Source organism: Balaenoptera physalus (assembly GCF_965194825.1).
Source record: "Balaenoptera physalus genome assembly, chromosome: 16".
NCBI classification, from domain to species: domain Eukaryota; kingdom Metazoa; phylum Chordata; class Mammalia; order Artiodactyla; family Balaenopteridae; genus Balaenoptera; species Balaenoptera physalus.
The window spans coordinates 22894885-22912319 of record NC_138898.1 but is presented as its reverse complement, the minus strand read 5'-3'; the positions used below and the strand labels follow the sequence as shown (position 1 = coordinate 22912319).

The 17435-nt window shown below is 41.0% G+C and overlaps 2 protein-coding genes across 6 annotated transcripts in view; one reads left to right on the top strand and one right to left on the bottom strand.

The window, feature by feature from the left end:
• RAB5IF (RAB5 interacting factor) overlaps positions 1-652 on the top strand; it is a 58774-nt gene extending 58122 nt beyond the window's left edge. Inside the window, exon 5 of the mRNA XM_082430405.1 lies at positions 403-652. The gene's annotated coding sequence lies outside the window, so the exon portion shown is untranslated. The remainder of the gene's footprint in view (positions 1-402) is intronic.
• NDRG3 (NDRG family member 3) overlaps positions 1-17435 on the bottom strand; it is a 48803-nt gene that overhangs the window by 23689 nt on the left and 7679 nt on the right. For 3 of the 5 annotated variants that reach the window (XM_082430316.1, XM_082430319.1, XM_082430317.1), the window contains exons 2-7: positions 8625-8730; positions 7018-7138; positions 5128-5190; positions 3692-3752; positions 2556-2642; positions 735-791 (exon numbers count right to left, since the gene is read on the bottom strand). In XM_082430316.1, coding sequence (XP_082286442.1) covers positions 735-791; positions 2556-2642; positions 3692-3752; positions 5128-5190; positions 7018-7138; positions 8625-8703 — 468 coding nt within the window. In that variant the 5' untranslated portion in view covers positions 8704-8730. Of the gene's footprint in view, positions 1-734; positions 792-2555; positions 2643-3691; positions 3753-5127; positions 5191-7017; positions 7139-8624; positions 8731-8938; positions 9034-17435 lie in introns of those variants that run through there. The other 2 variants (XM_082430320.1, XM_082430318.1) reach the window with 2 other exon arrangements.

The following is a 17435-nucleotide window of genomic DNA, read 5'->3' as shown; positions in this document are numbered from 1 at the left end:
GTGGCAACTGGTGGCTGAAGTGGGGGAAGGGGGAGCAGTGGTGGTGGCTTGGTGGTTAGGACCGAGCCCTCATCTTTTGGATCTGACCTATCTCCAGGTAGACAGTGGCATCATTGAGCTGAACTGCAGGACACCCAGCTGGTGTCTGAGAATTGTTTGGTGGTGTAGGAGAAAACACACATTGTAATTGGTGTAAGACTTCTGTTACCCAACTCCCTTTCTCTCTGAAAAGAGGACTGGGATCCCTCCTTTCACGTAACAATTATCCATATAATTGTCATTTCCTCCGTGGACTTGTTTCCTCACCACTAAGACATGGGGTTTGAACAAGATAATCTCTAAGGTTCTTTCAGCACTAACATTCTTGGTTTCTTTTTCTCTGAAACTTCTATATCTGTGAAGCCCTTCCCAGACCTCATTTTGGCTCCAGAGATGCTTGGCGAGGCACGTGATGTTGTCAAACATGAACAGATGGCATCTGCTCACAGGGAACAGGTCGGCGGTGGGGGCTGCCTTCTCTCCTCTCTCCAAATGCCAAGAGCCACGTGGCACTGAGTTCATGCCTCTCCCCTAAGACTGGCCTTTGCTGGGCCACGTGCATCTCACACGGCACGGAAAGTGGTAACCCACTGGGATCAGGTGAGTTCTGGGGCACCCCTTCTTTCCTGAGGTGAATAAGACTTTGCACACAAGCCAGTAAACACACCGCTCTCCTGGCCGGCACAGGCACTTACCTGCCCGAAGTGATGAGCCAAAATTATGTCCACAACATTGGTTGTCAAGCCCGAGAGCTACAAAGATAAAAACTTGGTGTCAAGGGAGTTAGCATGGGTAAAAATTTATCAAGCTGTCCACTTCACTGGTGCACTTTCTTGTATATATGTTATCCTTCAACAAATGAAACAACACAACTGAGTGTCACACATTTTTGTGAGATGGTGGTCCCAGGAAACCTGAGAACAAGAAACAAGTCAGAAAAAAACGAAAAGTTTTCCTTCCAGGGTAATAATATAGCCTGCTTTGAAATAGGTGGCTAGAAGAAATGCTGCCATTACTTCTTTGAAAACATGGGACCGAGAACTCACAGCTATTAGCTGCTTCATTCCTGCCTGTATTTCTGCAGTTACACTGGGTTTACAGTTAATAAGGAATGACTGACAACTACTCCCAAGCCATCCAAAAGAAAAAACAATTTTTTTTCTTTCTTTTAGTTTTGCTATCTTCATTTCAAGTAGTGGGAGGAAACTGCTATGTTTACAGAATGTTCTTGCATTTTGAACATTTTTCTCCTAATTTTTCCCATTTCAAAACTATGCACATCACAGTCTAATAAATGCATCAATCTGTGTAAATCTGCAGACTGTTAGTCTATTTTCAGAAAAATTTCCATCTCAAATTAGGTTGCTGATTCCCCTTAAGCCTTCCTTCTTTGCTGCTTTTATGCTCAATTCCTACTGCTGACTTGGATCAGAGGTGAAGTACTGAGCCGGGGGTGGAGACGGACAAGAGGAAATCAGGGGGACAGCTGTGGATATGGGTGGAGCAGGATCATGTAGTCCCAGAAAGATTCAGGAAGAAAGAAGCCCAGAAATCTTCACATGGGTTATCAATGACCCACAGGTTATAAATTAAAGATAATAAGAATTAATAACCTATTTCATTTCATGTTTAATACTCATAAGGTCATTCTAAAGCTTTATAAGAATTTTTACTAGGTTGTATCACGTTATTAAGAGTGTTCAGGTAAGTTTTAATGTACCCACATCCTAGATAGGAATTAGAACAAATTTTAAATAAGTCAGGTTGTACAAAGAATTTCCATAGCATCTGGCAATAGCATTGTTAATATATTTCATCCAAAGCTAGGAAATACATCATTTCTCCAGAAGTTAAATGTGGGGGGGAATGGATAAACTTTTTAGAATCTGGTCTGCTGGCAGGTGGAATAGTTTAATATTTTTAAATAACTATGAAAGCAATACATGTTTATCATAGAAAATTAGGAAAACATAGAATCCATAAAATAAAAATAAGAATCATCTGTAATGCTACCAGCCAAAGATGTAACTACTGGTAGCAAATTATTTTCCTTCTTTTCTTATGCATATATGTATTTAACAAAATTTTACTGTCTGTTTTTTTAAACATGAGAATTTTCACATTTCCTTAAATAACCAAAAAAAAACCCATAAGTTTTTGGTTGCAAAGTATTCCATTCGTGACTGAGACTCACAGACAATGATGAATCAAAGAAGCAAGATACACAAGAATATATATTCTATTATTCCAAGTATATGAAGTTTAAGAATATATAAAACGAATCTATGGTGGTAGAAGTCAGAATAACAGTTATTTCTGGGAAAGGGAGGAAGTATTAAGCACAGAGCTGGAAATATTCTGTATATTGACTAAGTGGTGATTACATGTGTAAACATTCATCACGCTGTATACTTAAAACTTCTTGCCCTTCACTGTATGAATGAAAAAAAAAATAAAAACCAGATAAGCCATTTTGAGAAGGAACCAAGAGATGAGCCAATGGACACTGGTCTTACTTTGGAAGCTGCCCAGTCAATCCAGCCTTTGGCACAAGGGTCAACGTTAATGAGCACGAGACCTTCCACGAGCTCTGGGTGATTGAGCTGAAACAAGACAAAGACAACAGTAAAGATCCCCCTTCTCAGCTTTTTCTAAAAATACTGCAGCATGGTTAGTCACCTCTTACTAGGCCTCAATGTCTCAGATTTGAAAGTAAGAAAGGTCAGAGAGGTGCTAGGGAGGATATTTAGAAAAATAGCTCTATAAATCTAGCTTAGCATCTAGAAAACCAGCTTCCTAAATTACCATCACATGATCTCGCCTGGCAAAGATCTACGGGGGAGATGGTTTTTATTTCCACAGCAGAGGACGGCACCTGGTATCTCTACAGTTGTTTAGGTCATGGTGGGTCTCCCCCGCTGGGGCAGTGCCCTTGGGACTACACGGCATAAGGGGCTACTGAGGCTTAGACTGGCTATTTCATACTCATACACCTTGTCCCCAATAGCAACTTCTTAAGTTTTTTTCTAAAACCACATGAATAGGTGATACCACCCTCCAGAAGACTGCCCTTTACCCAGGAGGCATTTGGGAAAGAGTTCCTTAAATAAAAATTAATAAGAATATTTCTATGTAAACTAAAAACTTTCCAGCTTACTTTTTCCCCTCCGATTATGCTCACTATAGAAAATTTGATAAACAGAGAAATTATAAAAAGCAGAAAATAAAATCTCATATTATCTAACCACACAACATCAATCTGTTAGTATTTTCGTATGTTTTCTTTCAGTTCTTTCCTATGCCTATGACAAACTTTATGTGCATCTGTATTCTAACCTTTTTGTTAAGGTTACGGTGTATGTGAATTGCATATCATTACAAGCTCTTCTTACAAAATTTTAATGGCTGTAAGAAATTCCACCATAACTATTCTCTGAGAATTATTTTTACTGATGATATCTTGCCCTCATTTGTTATTCTTCAGGTGCTATAAGTACAAAGCAAGGCCTTATACAAACCTGTATCTGTTGACAGAATTTATAGAAAAACTGACATAAGATCCACAACAGTTCCTTGTCATTTAACACAGCAGTAAGAGCTGTGACCTAGGCAGTGCCTCAAGGGTGTTGAGACTAATCCTCCATGTACTTACTGCAAATCTGCTGAGGATGTAAGCTCCAGCTCCAACTCCAACCCCAATGATGCTTTTCAGACTGTGAATGGGACACACCAACATTGATAGGGTTAACTCATTTGGAGGTAGGATGGCATAATGAAAAGAATGCAATTGGGTTCAAATCTGGCTCTGATGCTTACTGGATGTAGAATTTGGTCAGGTTTCTTTAACTTCCTGAGCTTGGGTTCCCTACCTATAAAACAAGAATATGACCACCTACTTCTAAGTTGATTTTAAGGATTAAATGAAATATGACTAAAACCTGGGAGTCATCCTTGACAGCTCACTCTCCTAATACCTCCATATCCAACCCATCAGCAAATCTACCTTCAAAGTATTTCCATCTGCCTTCTCCTACTCCATTCCACCCCCTGGGCAGTATCCAGTACCAAGCTATCATTATCACTTGCCTGATTGTTGTAACGGTTTAACTGGTCCCTTGCTTTTTGTCTTTTACCCCTCTCTAAACCATTCTCTCCACAGCTGGAGTAATTTCTTTTTAAAAATGTAAATTGCTTTACTGATGTGCAATTTACATATCTAGAGTGATCATTTTAAAAGACTAAATTGGATAGCACTTAAAACCCTTCGGTGAGGGCTTCCCTGGTGGCGCAGTGGTTGAGAATCTGCCTGCTAATGCAGGGGACACGGGTTCGAGCCCTGGTCTGGGAAGATCCCACATGCTGCTGAGCAACTAGGCCCGGGAGCCACAATTACTGAGCCTGCGCATCTGGAGCCTGTGCTCCTCAACAAGAGAGGCCGCGATAGTGAGAGGCCCGCGCACGGCGATGAAGAGTGGCCCCCACTTGCCGCAAGTAGAGAAAGCCCTCACACAGAGACTAAGACCCAACACAGCCATAAATAAATAAATAAATTAAAAAAAAAAACAAAAAAAAAAACCCTTCGGTGTTTTTTGTCTTTTGAACAAAATCCCAAATTCTTACCTGACCTGTGAGACCTGTGCATTCTGGTCCTTGTCTATTTCTCAAATTTCACCCTGTGCCTTTCTCCCACTTGCTCACTTGGCTCAGGCCTTTTGGACATATTCCTTCTGTCTGGAATCCTCCTGTCCTGGCTCTCTGTTTAGGTAACTCCTTTTTATCCTCCAGGTCTCAATCTAAAGGACTCCTTCTTAGAGAGGCAATCCTCAATTAGCCTTATCTGTGTAGACCCTGCCCTTATTCCCTATCACAACATCCCCACTGACTTCTTCTATAGCACGTAGGTTGCAACTATTTGTTTGCTTACTTGTTGTCAATTATTTCCCACACCAAAATGTAAGCTCCACACTCCACGAGGGTAGCGATGATACTGTTTTGCTCATCGTCATACCCCCCAGATCAGACACATAGTAGAAAGTGTGAAAAAACAAAAAACAAAAACCATGTGAAAGAACTGCAGAATGAACTTACTTTAAGTGGGTGAGAACAGGAGGCAGCATTTCGGCCAGCTCATCCATTGTCGGATACTGGTACCTGAAATCCAGAAGGATAACTCCCGAATTAGGATGTACTCACAGTTCCCAATCACTAGAACAGCTAGAAAAGTACAGGGTTCTTAGATAAAAGCATTCCCTTTACCAAAGGCTCAAAGGAGGTGATGTGGTACCCGGAAATGATTTTGGCATGTTGTGTGACTCTCTACAACTGCCACACTAAGAGGAAAGTAAAAAACAAACAAAAAAACCCCTACGTGTTTCTATAACCTGAAGAGCAATCTCTGGGACGAGAGGAAGCCATTTGAAAAGAACAGGTAATACGGTTCTCTCCAGGGTATTTCCAAACCCCTAATAACCACTTCATTTGGGGTTCAGGCTCAGTAAACTTCTAGCAGTAAGAGTCAACTTACTGCTCTTGGTCTGCTGCTTAGGTTTAGGCAGCTAAGTGCAAAAGTAAACAAAGCTTTACTGGGCCTAGGCACACAGTCGCAAATCCTGGGCTCCTCATCATAGAGGCTGATTTGTTTTACTTAGGCCTAGAATAACCCGGTTACTTTATTATTTGCTTTTGAGTTTGGTTCATGATCTAAGCCACTGGATCCTAAGATGGTCAGGCAAGCCCGAAACTGACTCAGACCAAGAATCCAAGAAAAGTAGGAAGTGTCCATAGAAATTACAGCATCAAAGATGGAAGGGATCTTCAGACAACCCCCTACATATGGGGCAGGATCTGCTCTACGTTTGACAGGGAAGTCAGCCTGCCTCTGCTTGAAACACTTCAAGCATTGGAGTGCTCTTGAGCCATTTGTACATAAAATAGAAAAAAGGAACTGGATCTAAGTCTTGTTGGATATAAACTGGTCACCGGCCAATCTGTGTTTAAGAGACAGAATAGCTTGGACGTAGTCAATAACGTAGATTCTGGAGCCAGACTGCCTGGGTTAAAATCCCAGCTCTATTACTTATTTGTTATGTAAGCTTGGCCAAGGTACTTAGTATCTTTGGGCCTTAATATCCTCCCCTGTACAATGGGAATAACAGTAAACCTATCCCATAGGGTTGTAAGGATTAAATGAGTTAATAAATGTAAAGCATGCAATGCAGCGTCAAGAATACTGTTTGAGTACTATGTAAGTGTTAGCTATTATTCTAACACTGCAATGGTCTATTTCACAGCAGTCACTGGCAAAGGCAGCTCTGGAGATGAGTAAAGGGAGAGGGGAAGAATTAGCATTCCACAGTTTGTGCTTTCATTCCTCCTCCAAGGTCTCCTCAATAATTATGCTGTCCAGGGAAGAGTCAGGGAGACTGTGGCTCCACCATGCAAAGCAGGCTTAGGATGAGGCTGAGAGCTCCATGTCCACGTCCAGTTAAATGCACCTCTAGCTGACAGGGCAGCTCCTCCAAATAAATGGTTATATTGATATTCAAATTCCTGTCACCAGACTGAAGGTAAGGGTGGGTAGGTGCTCCCAGGAAGCTCAGAGGGATCTGAGTTTGGGCCTAGGTAGTTGGGAGTTTCAGGGAGGGACACAAAAATGACAGATTTAAAATAGATGAGGAAGGAGACAGTTAAAAGACAGCGAGAAGTGGGTGTTCCAGACACTAATGCCTTGTGATTGGCTCCCATTCATGGAGGGCCATTCCTGGATATGGGAAAACACGCAGTTTTCGTGAACAGACTGTACATAACAGTCCTCTCAGAACAAGGAGAGGAAATATGCAGATGGTCGGTTGACAAGTATAACCTGCAGGCTGTGCTGAAACCAGCTTGGAGGGAAGCACACGGCTACTGCTCTCGCTGGAGCTTAGCCGTTTGCTCTCTGAGTGCGTGTCTTCCAGAAGGTCTTGCTTGTGGTCTTACCCAGCGGGGAAAGAGGGTGCACCTTCCTGCTGGCCTGGGGCATCAACATGACAGACAGCAAAGTGCTGGGTGATCTCCTGCATATCCTCAAAGTTAAAGAATGCATTGAAACAGGATTTATCTGCAAGAGCAAAACACTCATAAGTCACAAGTTCTCCATTTCTCTCCAATTTTCCTCTACTCAATCAATTCCATATCATCGTCCTCTTTCACCCCCTTTTAATCACTGTTTCACTAAAGTGAAGTGTCTGAATAATCTGTCTGATTCAAGCTGCCCTACAGGCTGACTACCAGACATCTCAACAACTTGAAAAGGATAACTAATCCTCAATTCTACAGAATGTCTACAAAGTGGAAACCAATCCTGGTGTTTCACAAAACAATGTTACACCCATAATACTGTCATTTTTCATGTGTCTTATTCCCCTACCTAACAGAGAGATACTGACCATATCCCAAGAGCCTGGCTAAAGTGAGTATCTTAGGCTGCTTACATTCACCACGTGGAAAACTGTCTCTTGGCAAAATTGCTGGGGTGCAGGGAGGGGTTTCTGCTTCAATTTCTACCCTGTTGGTGGAACTGCTTAAATTCCTTCTCATGCTAAAGAGGCAACAAAAGCTCCAGCACTAGACTGTAACCTCAAATGCAGGCCACCTCTGAAAGCCAGAGGAGCGTGAAAGAAAACACATGTATGTAGACTCTGTATGCCTGGGGCTAGGGCCAGAATCTTATATTACCATCTAGAAAAGTCCATTTAAAGTCACTCATATGCTAACACATATATATGGAATCTTAAAAAAAAAAATTGTTATGAAGAACCTAGGGGCAGGACGGGAATAAAGACAGACCTACTAGAGAATGGACTTGAGGACATAGGGAGGGGGAAGGGTAAGCTGGGACGAAGTGAGAGAGTGGCATGGACATATATACACTACCAAATGTAAAATCGATAGCTAGTGGGAAGCAGCCGCATAGCACAGGGAGATCAGCTCGGTGCTTTGTGACCACCTAGAGGGGTGGGATAGGGAGGGTGGGAGGGAGGGAGATGCAAGAGGGAAGAGATATGGGGATATATGTATATGTCTAGCTGATTGACTTTGTTATAAAGCAGAAACTAACACACCATTGTAAAGCAATTATACTCCAATAAAGATGTTAAATAATTAATTAATTAAATAAAGTCACTCATGACAGACTATAATAAGAATACTTTTACTAATTTATTGAAGAGCTCACAACAAAGTTAAGTTCGAACTCTGAATTTTCTAACCCGAAATATGAAAAAACCCAAAGCACAGATTGTTTTTTAAAAAAAACTGATTTCAGTTCTACTTTCTTAACCAGTTCATCATATAATCTTCAGTCCTTTAGCAGATATGACACAAAGTGAGATATAATCCCAGTATCCCCCAAAACGCATTCAACTGCATACTTCCCAGGAACTTTAATTCTGCCATTAACATGTAGCAATGAGGAGGGAAGGTTAAGGCAGAGAGGAGAAAACTTATGGTTTATCAGAATACTGGGGTTTCTTGTGTGTTTTTAAAAAATATACAAAGATTATGTATTATAATAAAATAGGGAAGGTATAAAATCAAATACATACGATTGAGGCCAATGTCATGATATGTCAGAATAACTGGTCTGTTTCCCTTCGGTAGGCCTCTTATAGTGACGTGGACCATACCGTGAGTTGTTTCTATATCATGTTCCTGTAACAAGAGAACATAAAGGTCTCAGCAAGGGCAGAATGGACTTCCCAGGTTACTGAAGTTTCACAATACCCAGTTCACTGCTATTTCCCACTAGCTGGGGCAGGACACATCGCTGAATTATAAGCCTACTAGAGAGATGTTATATCATACAGAATATTCCTACTTTTTAATTCCTTCCAGATAAACAAACTAAGGAAAAATATACCTTATCTACAAAGCTCACTTTCTTAAGTGGGGGAAGCCAGGGATCTGTTGAGAATATATTCGTAACCGGGTATGGCGAGGAGATCAGCAAGTTGAGTGAGGAGCCAGGTAAGACCTGGGGAAAGGAAAGTTAAGGAAGCAGAAGATGTGAAGAAGCTGCTGGGTAAAAAGACAGAGGCTTCAGAGCCTCTAAATGCATGTTCAACAACTGATCATTTCAATAGCACCTATGGGTGTATCTGCCTAAAATCTCTCCCCTTCCCTGGGAGCTGCCCTTCTGTGTCATCCATACAGTACAGGAGTGGCTCTTGGCCGCCTTGTCTGTAGACTATAACCTTATGGCCACGGCTCACTGGAGTCAGGTGGGCATTTGGTCCATGCTAGGTCAGCATCCTTCCCTGAGAATTTGTAATTGGGACTCAGAGATTCCATCCTCAGCTTGGTTCTTCTCTTGAAAAGAAAAGTAAACTTGGGAGCTTATAGTAGGCATTTCCACCACTTTAATTCCTGGTTCCGGCTGTGTGTGCTGTTAAGTTCTGAGACATCCCTGGATTGCCTCTGGTTTAAGCTATTTGGGTGGGTTTGTTCCCTGCATCCTAAAGGGTCCTAACCAAGGCAATGAGTAAAATTTAAGATGCAGTCAGAGCAGAGCTCAGGAACTGAATAAAGCTAGAACAAGATGCAATCAGAGCTACTGGGACCAGCACTAAGAGTGGTTGGGTAGAAAAGAAAGAGACTCTAGAAAAAGTAACTGAGTTTATTCTAGTCTTCTTCAACATCTAATTTCTTAAAAATGAATTACCACACCTAGCCTAGTGAATTTTTGCTGACAAAGTCCGTACCTATCTCAGGAAGTCTTACAGTAGCTGAGACAAAATAGCTCTGTCAATAAGAATCCCAACAAAGGCAAAGCACTTCCAACTTAACTTCCTATCTAATAATGAACCTCATCAGAGCCTTGGTTTCTTCTCTCATGTGGGGCACAGAACAATCTTACACTAATTGAACATCAGTATATCTCAAATCATGGGCTGCAAGCTAGAGCAGGTATCTCTCTAGCAAATCAAACCACAAGTGACTCAATATTTCTGCTATTCTCTATTACTGCTTGCTACATCCTCTTCAAAGGCTTGAAAAGGGGGAATAAGAAATGAAGGAGAGAATCAGGTACTGTGAACTGGCTATGAAATGAAGTACAGGGTTTGGATGGGAGGAATATAAAGACAGAAATTCCTGTTGCTGTATGAGCATTTCTCACGTGGTAACGTCACTTATTGAGGAACCCCCTCCACCACCATCGTCAGGCTCATTCCCTAAACAACTACATATCTACTGAACCCCTACTACCAGACCCTGGACTGAGCTCTGGGCACAAAACAGTGAACAAGAGAGATGTGATCCCTGCTCTCACAGAGATTACGTTCTACACAGGGAGGTCGACAATAAACACACAAACCAACCAACCCATAACAATAGCCTGTGATCAGTGCTGTGAATGAAAGAAATAAATAGGATGCTGTGATGGAAAATTGAAGAGGAAGACGTTAACTCTATTAGCAGTCAGGAAAGTGCAAATTAAATGAGATGTAATTTCATACATACCAGAATGGCAAAAATTTTTAAGTCAGATAATGCCAAGTGTTGGCCAAGATGTAGAGAAATAAGAACTTTCATACACTATTGGTAGGCATGTAACCTGGAACGACTACTCTGGAGAAAAATTTGGTAATTTCTAGTAAAGTTAAGAGGTGTCTACCCTACAGCAATTTTACTTTTAGGTCTAATCTAAAGCGATTCTCAAACACACTCACACAGACAAAAAGATATGTGCAGATATATATACATATATACATATACACTGAAGCCTTATTTATAATGTCAAAAAATTGAAAGTAGTCTAATTAGTCATCAATAAGGAAACTGATAAATTATGACATTCATATAATGAGATGCAGACAAAAATGAATGAACTAGAACTATAAGCATTAATACACAGAGAAAATCTTGAAAAAACAATGCTGAGTAGAAATGCAGAAGGATCTGTATATGATATATGACTTATGTATGTAGATTTTTTAAAAAAGCAACACTATACAGATTGTATATGTTTACATATATATATATATATATTTATTTATTTATTTATTTATTTATTTAGTTGCGCCAGCTCTTAGTTGTGGCATGCGAACTCTTAGTTGCGGCATGCATGTGGGATCTAGTTCCCTGACCAGGGATCGAACCCAGGCCCCTGCATTGGGAGCTCGGAATCTTAATCACTGCTCCAGCAGGGAAGTCCCTACATACATATATTTAAAGTATAAAAACTTGGAGAAGGAATGTACACTAAATTTAGGACTTGATTCCTTCTGGGAGGTGATATATTCCGAAAATGAACTTAAGGAGGCTTCGATCTCTCTCATGTTTCACTTCTTGAGAGAAAGAAAGAATAAAGAGGGAGACAGGGAGAAACCAGCCCCTGCCAGATGAGTGACAATACAGGAGAACCCAAATTGAAGAGAATGCGCAACCATCTGTCATCTTGACAGTCTAGTTGCTGGAGCCTTCCTGTGTCATATCTAAGCCTTCAGTAGAGTCTTGCATAAATATCCTGGCTTGGTCTCAGCTGTGCTACTGAGAACTGAGGGAAAAGAACAATTTACACTTTGGCACTAGGGTTAGCAGGACCTCCTAAGACCTGGTAATTGATGGGGATAGTGTGTGCAGGAAAAGGGAGGGTGCCAAGCGGAGGGTGGGGGATAGTGAGCTGTCAGGGAAGTTCAGAAGGATGATGAAAAGGGAGATAAAACAGATGGGGCAAAAGAGAACACATTTAAAAAGCAGACGAGGCAATAGGGCAAAGTAACTACTTTGTCATCATTTCATGATCTGGACGAAATTCAGAGTTAAAATTGGCTTACAAAATTTCAACTTTTTAGGGAGATCTTAGCCCCTACCTCCCCATAATATGCCCTCAAATTGTGTAGCAACCAAAGTATCAAAAGGCCAAGAGTCCTGAGCCCTATCTGTCAATCTTGTTGCCCTATTTGGAGCAACCCTTGGTTGTCAGTATCTCTTATGGTTTCTCTTCATTTTCAAAGTAATATGAAAGAAAGGAGACACTCACATCCATGTGGATTTGTAAATATATCCTTTGTGACCTTATATGTGAATGGCTTGAACAAGTCTCCATCTGGAGATGAGTGCGCAGAGACCTTGGCTGTGGAGCTGATTCAATGGTCGGGCCACTGCAGGGGTGATGCTGCTGCCACCCTTCTGCTTTAGCCAACTACCAGCTGCTGCACAGGCTGTTTCTCCAGTTACCTCACCCTTCACCCCAGCATTCTAGAGGGTGTGACTGCACAATGAAAGTGTCCAATAGGCTCTGGTCATAGATCTTTCCCAGCACTCTCTGATTACTTACCACCTCCAAGACTATGCACTTTTAAAACATGATCCTTTATTCTCCAGGCTTATAAAACCACCTGAAATCATATCGGTCCACAACATACTTCTCCATCTTAGACTGCCTCTCCCTCTTAATCAAAGATGTAGTTGAGAGATTAAGATATTACCATTAACTGATAATAATCAGTGTTCACCTTTTTTTCTGAGTCCTTTTCCTTCTGCTAAATGTGCAATCACCAGTTATTACACAATCTGACTTGTCATACCTCTCTGAACTTAGTTAAATTTTGATCACGTCATGTCTATTAGTGCTTCTTCCTCTCCCTGGCCAGTCTGAAACAGTTTAGGTAAACTTGGAGGACAACATACTCTTGGAAATGTCAACATTCTTATTAGTATGAGTTTTATTCTGTTTCTAATAAGCAAGCTACTGTATGAGCCTTGGGCATAGTTTTTGTTATTTATTACATAGGAAATTTTAATATAATGCCCCCACTGCCTTACCCCTGTGTAGTGGTATAAAGTTCACTTGCATGACTTCATTTAATCCCATAGTAAAAGAATCTGCCTCCACAATTACTCAGTCTTTCTGCCTATGAGTAAATCACATTTTCCTTCTTAAAGTTCTATAATACATTCTCCCTGACTCTAGCTTCAGCTCTCTCCCCTCTTACCTCTTAGATCTTTCAGCCTGGTTAAATCAATATTCTTTGAGACATCGACTTTTCCTTTTCAACTACCCACACTCTCAGACTTCCTACAAATCATGCTCTTCATTTGAAAGCTTCTTTTGCAATATGTCAACATAAAATCTATCTTTTCCTATCTGTCTTTTCAAAGCCAACTCCAATATCTTCTTCACACAGCCTTAGCTAACAATGAGGAGAAAAAGAGTGAATGACTATTTAACCCACATGCAACAGCCCAGAACACCTTCAGAACATGGACTCTCTAGTCCAGGTAGGAAGGGGTCCAGGTTTGGCCAATTCAGACACCCCAATCTCTGGCCACAGTGAGCAGTCCAGGGAAATGCATGTGACCCCCACACGTGACCCATACTAAGCCAATAAGACTCCTCCCCTAGCCTTTTCCCTCAAGTTACAGGTAAAGATCTCTTCTCTTAGCAGTGAGGCTGCTAAGCTGGAAAGATGTGAATTTTGGGCAGTTGGCAGCTGTCACGCCCATGCTATGACAGAGCTTGTCAGAGAAATAAACCCTCTGGTGACAAGGGAAAAGGGAACTGAGATTGGGGGTGGTGATAAAAGGCCTCAGCTTTTTCTATAAGATTCTTTTTTTCTCCCCAAATGAGAATAAAGTCACCTCTATCCTTAGTACTTAATCAATCTCCCCCTTACCCCCCACCCCCCCAAAAAAAACCCCAACAAAATCAAACCAAAAGGGGAGACTGATTCAAGATGGCAGAGTAGAAGGACATGCTCTCACTACCTCTTTCGAGAACACCGGAATCACAACTAACAGCTGAACAATCATCGACAGGAAGACACTGGAACTCACCAAAAAAGATACCCCACATGCAAAGACAAAGGAGAAGCCACAATGAGACGGTAGGAGGGGCGCTATCACAATAAAATCATATCCCATAACTGCTGGGTGGGTGACTCACAAACTGGAGAACACTTATACCACAGAAGTCCACCCACTGGAGTGAAGGTTCTGAGCCACATATCAGGCTTCCCAACCTGGGGGTCTGGCAACGGGAGGAGGAATTCCTAGAGAATCAGACTTTGAAGGCTAGTGGGATTTGATTGCAGGACTTTGGCAGGACTGGCGGAAACAGAGACTCCACTCTTGGAGGGCACACACAAAGTAGTGTGCGCATCAGGACCCAGGAGAAGGAGCAGTGACCCCATACGAGACTGAACCAGACCCACCTGCTAGTGTTGGAGGTACTCCTGCAGAGAAGGGGAGCAGCTGTGGCTCACCAAGGGACAGGGACACTGGCAGCAGAAGTTCTGGGAAGTACTCCTTGGCGTGAGCCCTCCCAGAGTCTGTCATTAGCCCCACCAAAGAGCCCGGGTAGGCTCCAGTGTTGGGTCGCCTAGGCCAAACAACCAACAGGGAGGGAACCCAGCCCCACCCATCAGCAGACAAGTGGATTAAAGTTTTACTGAGTTCTGCCCACCAGAGCAACAGCCAGCTCTACCCACCACCAGTCCCTCCCATCAGAAAACGTCCACAAGCCTCTTAGATAGTCTCATCCACCAGAGGGCAGACAGCAGAAGCAAGAAGAACTACAATCCTGCAGCCTGTGGAACAAAAACCACATTCACAGAAAGACAGACAAGATGAAAAGCCAGAGGGCTATGTACCAGATGAAGGAACAAGATAAAACCCCAGGAAAAACAACTAAATGAAATGGAGATAGGCAACCTTCCAGAAAAAGAATTCAGAATAATGATAGTGAAGATGATCCAGGACCTCGGAAAAAGAATGGAGGCAAAGATCGAAAAGATGCAAGAAATGATTAACAAAGACCTAGAAGAATTAAAGAACAAACAAACAGAGGTGAACAATACAATAACTGAAATGAAAAATACACGAGAAGGAATCAATAGCAGCATAACTGAGGCAGAAGAACGGATAAGTGACCTGGAAGACAGAATGGTGGAATTCACTGTTGCGGAACAGAATAAAGAAAAAAGAATGAAAAGAAATGAAGACAGCCTAAGAGACCTCTGGGACAACATTAAACGCAACAACATTCGCATTATAGGGGCCCCAGAAGAAGAGAGAGAGAAAGGACCCGAGAAAATATTTGAAGAGATTATAGTCGAAAACTTCCCTAACATGGGAAAGGAAATAGCCACCCAAGTCTAGGAAGCACAGAGAGTCCCATACAGGATAAACCCAAGGAGAAACATGCCAAGACACACAGTAATCAAATTGGCAAAAATTAAAGACAAACAAAAATGATTGAAAGCAGCAAGGGAAAAACGACAAATATATACAAGGGAACTCCCATAAGGTTAACAGCTGATTTCTCAGCAGAAACTCTACAAGCCAGAAGGGAGTGGCATGATATACTTCAAGTGATGAAAGGGAAGAATGTACAACCAAGATTACTCTACCCAGCAGGGATCTCATTCAGATTCGATGGAAAAATCAAAAGCTTTACAGACAAGCAAAAGCTAAGAGAATTCAGTACCACCAAACCAGCTCTACAAAAAATGCTAAAGGAACCTCCCTAAGTGGGAAACACAAGAGAAGAAAAGGACCTACAAAAACAAACCCAAAACAATTAAGAAAATGGTCATAGGAACATACATATTGATAATTACCTTAAACGTGAATGGATTAAATGCTCCAACCAAAAGACACAGGCTTGCTGAATGGATCCAAACACAAGACCCATATATATGCTGTCTACAAGAGACCCACTTCAGACCTAGGGACACATACAGACTAAAAGTGAGGGGATGGAAAAAGATATTCCATGCAAATGGAAACCAAAAGAAAGCTGGAGTAGCAATACTCATATGAGATAAAATAGACTTTAAAATAAAGAATGTTACAAGAGACAAGGAAGGACACCACAAAATGATCAAGGGATCAGTCCAAGAAGAAGATATAACAATTATAAATATATATGCACTCAACATAGGAGCACCTCAATACATAAGGCAACTGCTAACAGCTATAAAAGAGGGAATCAACAGTAACACAATAATAGTGGGGAACTTTAACACCTCACTTACACCAATGGACGGATCATCCAAACAGAAAATTAATAAGGAAACACAAGCTTTAAATGACACAATAGTTTAGATAGATTTAATTGATATTTATAGGACATTCCACCCAAAAACAGCAGATTACACTTTCTTCTCAAGTGCGCAGGGAACATTCTCCAGGATAGATCACATCTTGGGTCACAAATCAAGCCTCAGTAAATTTAAGAAAATTGAAATCATATCAAGCATCTTTTCTGACCACAACGCTATGAGATTAGAAATCAGTTACATGGGAAAAAATGTAAAAAACACAAACACATGGAGGCTAAACAATACGTTACTAAATAACCAAGAGATCACTGAAGAAATCAAAGAGGAAATCAAAAAATACCTAGAGACAAATGACAATGAAAACATGATGATCCAAAACCTATGGGATGCAGCAAAAGCAGTTCTAAGAGGGAAGTTTATAGCTATACAAGCGTACCTCAAGAAACAAAAAAAATCTCAAATAAACAATCTAACATTACACCTAAAGGAACTGGAGAAAGAAGAACAAACAAAACCCAAAGTTAGCAGAAGGAAAGAAATCATAAAGATCAGAGCAGAAATAAATGAAATAGAAACAAAGAAAACAAGAGCAAAGAACAATAAAACTAAAAGCTGGTTCTTTGAGAAGATAAACAAAATTGATAAACCATTAGCCAGACTCATCAAGAAAAAGAGGGAGAGGACTCAAATCAATAAAATTAGAAATGAAAAAGGAGCAGTTACAACAGACACTGTAGAAATACAAAGCATCCTAAGAGACTACTACGAGCAACTCTATGTCAATAAAATGGACAACCTGGAAGAAATGGACAAATTCTTAGAAAGGTATAACCTTCCAAGACTGAACCAGGAAGAAACAGAAAATATGAACAGACCAATCACAAGTAATGAAATTGAAACTGTGATTAAAAATCTTCCAACAAACAAGAGTCCAGGACCAGATGGCTTCACAGGTGAATTCTATCAAACATTTAGAGAAGAGCTAACACCCATCCTTCTCAAACTCTTCCAAAAAATTGCAGAGGAAGGAAAATTCCCAAACTCATTCTGAGGCCACCATCCCACTGATACCAGAACCAGAAAAAGATACTACAGAAAAAGAAAATTACAAACCAATATCACTGATGAATATAGATGCAAAAATCCTCAACAAAATACTAACAAACAGAATCCAACAACACATTAAAAGGATCATACCCCATGATCAAGTGGGATTTACCCCCAGGATGCAAGGATTCTTCAATATACACAAATCAATCAATGTGATACACCATATTAACAAACTGAAGGATAGAAACCATACGATCATCTCAATAGATGCAGAAAAAGCTTTTGACAAAATTCAACACC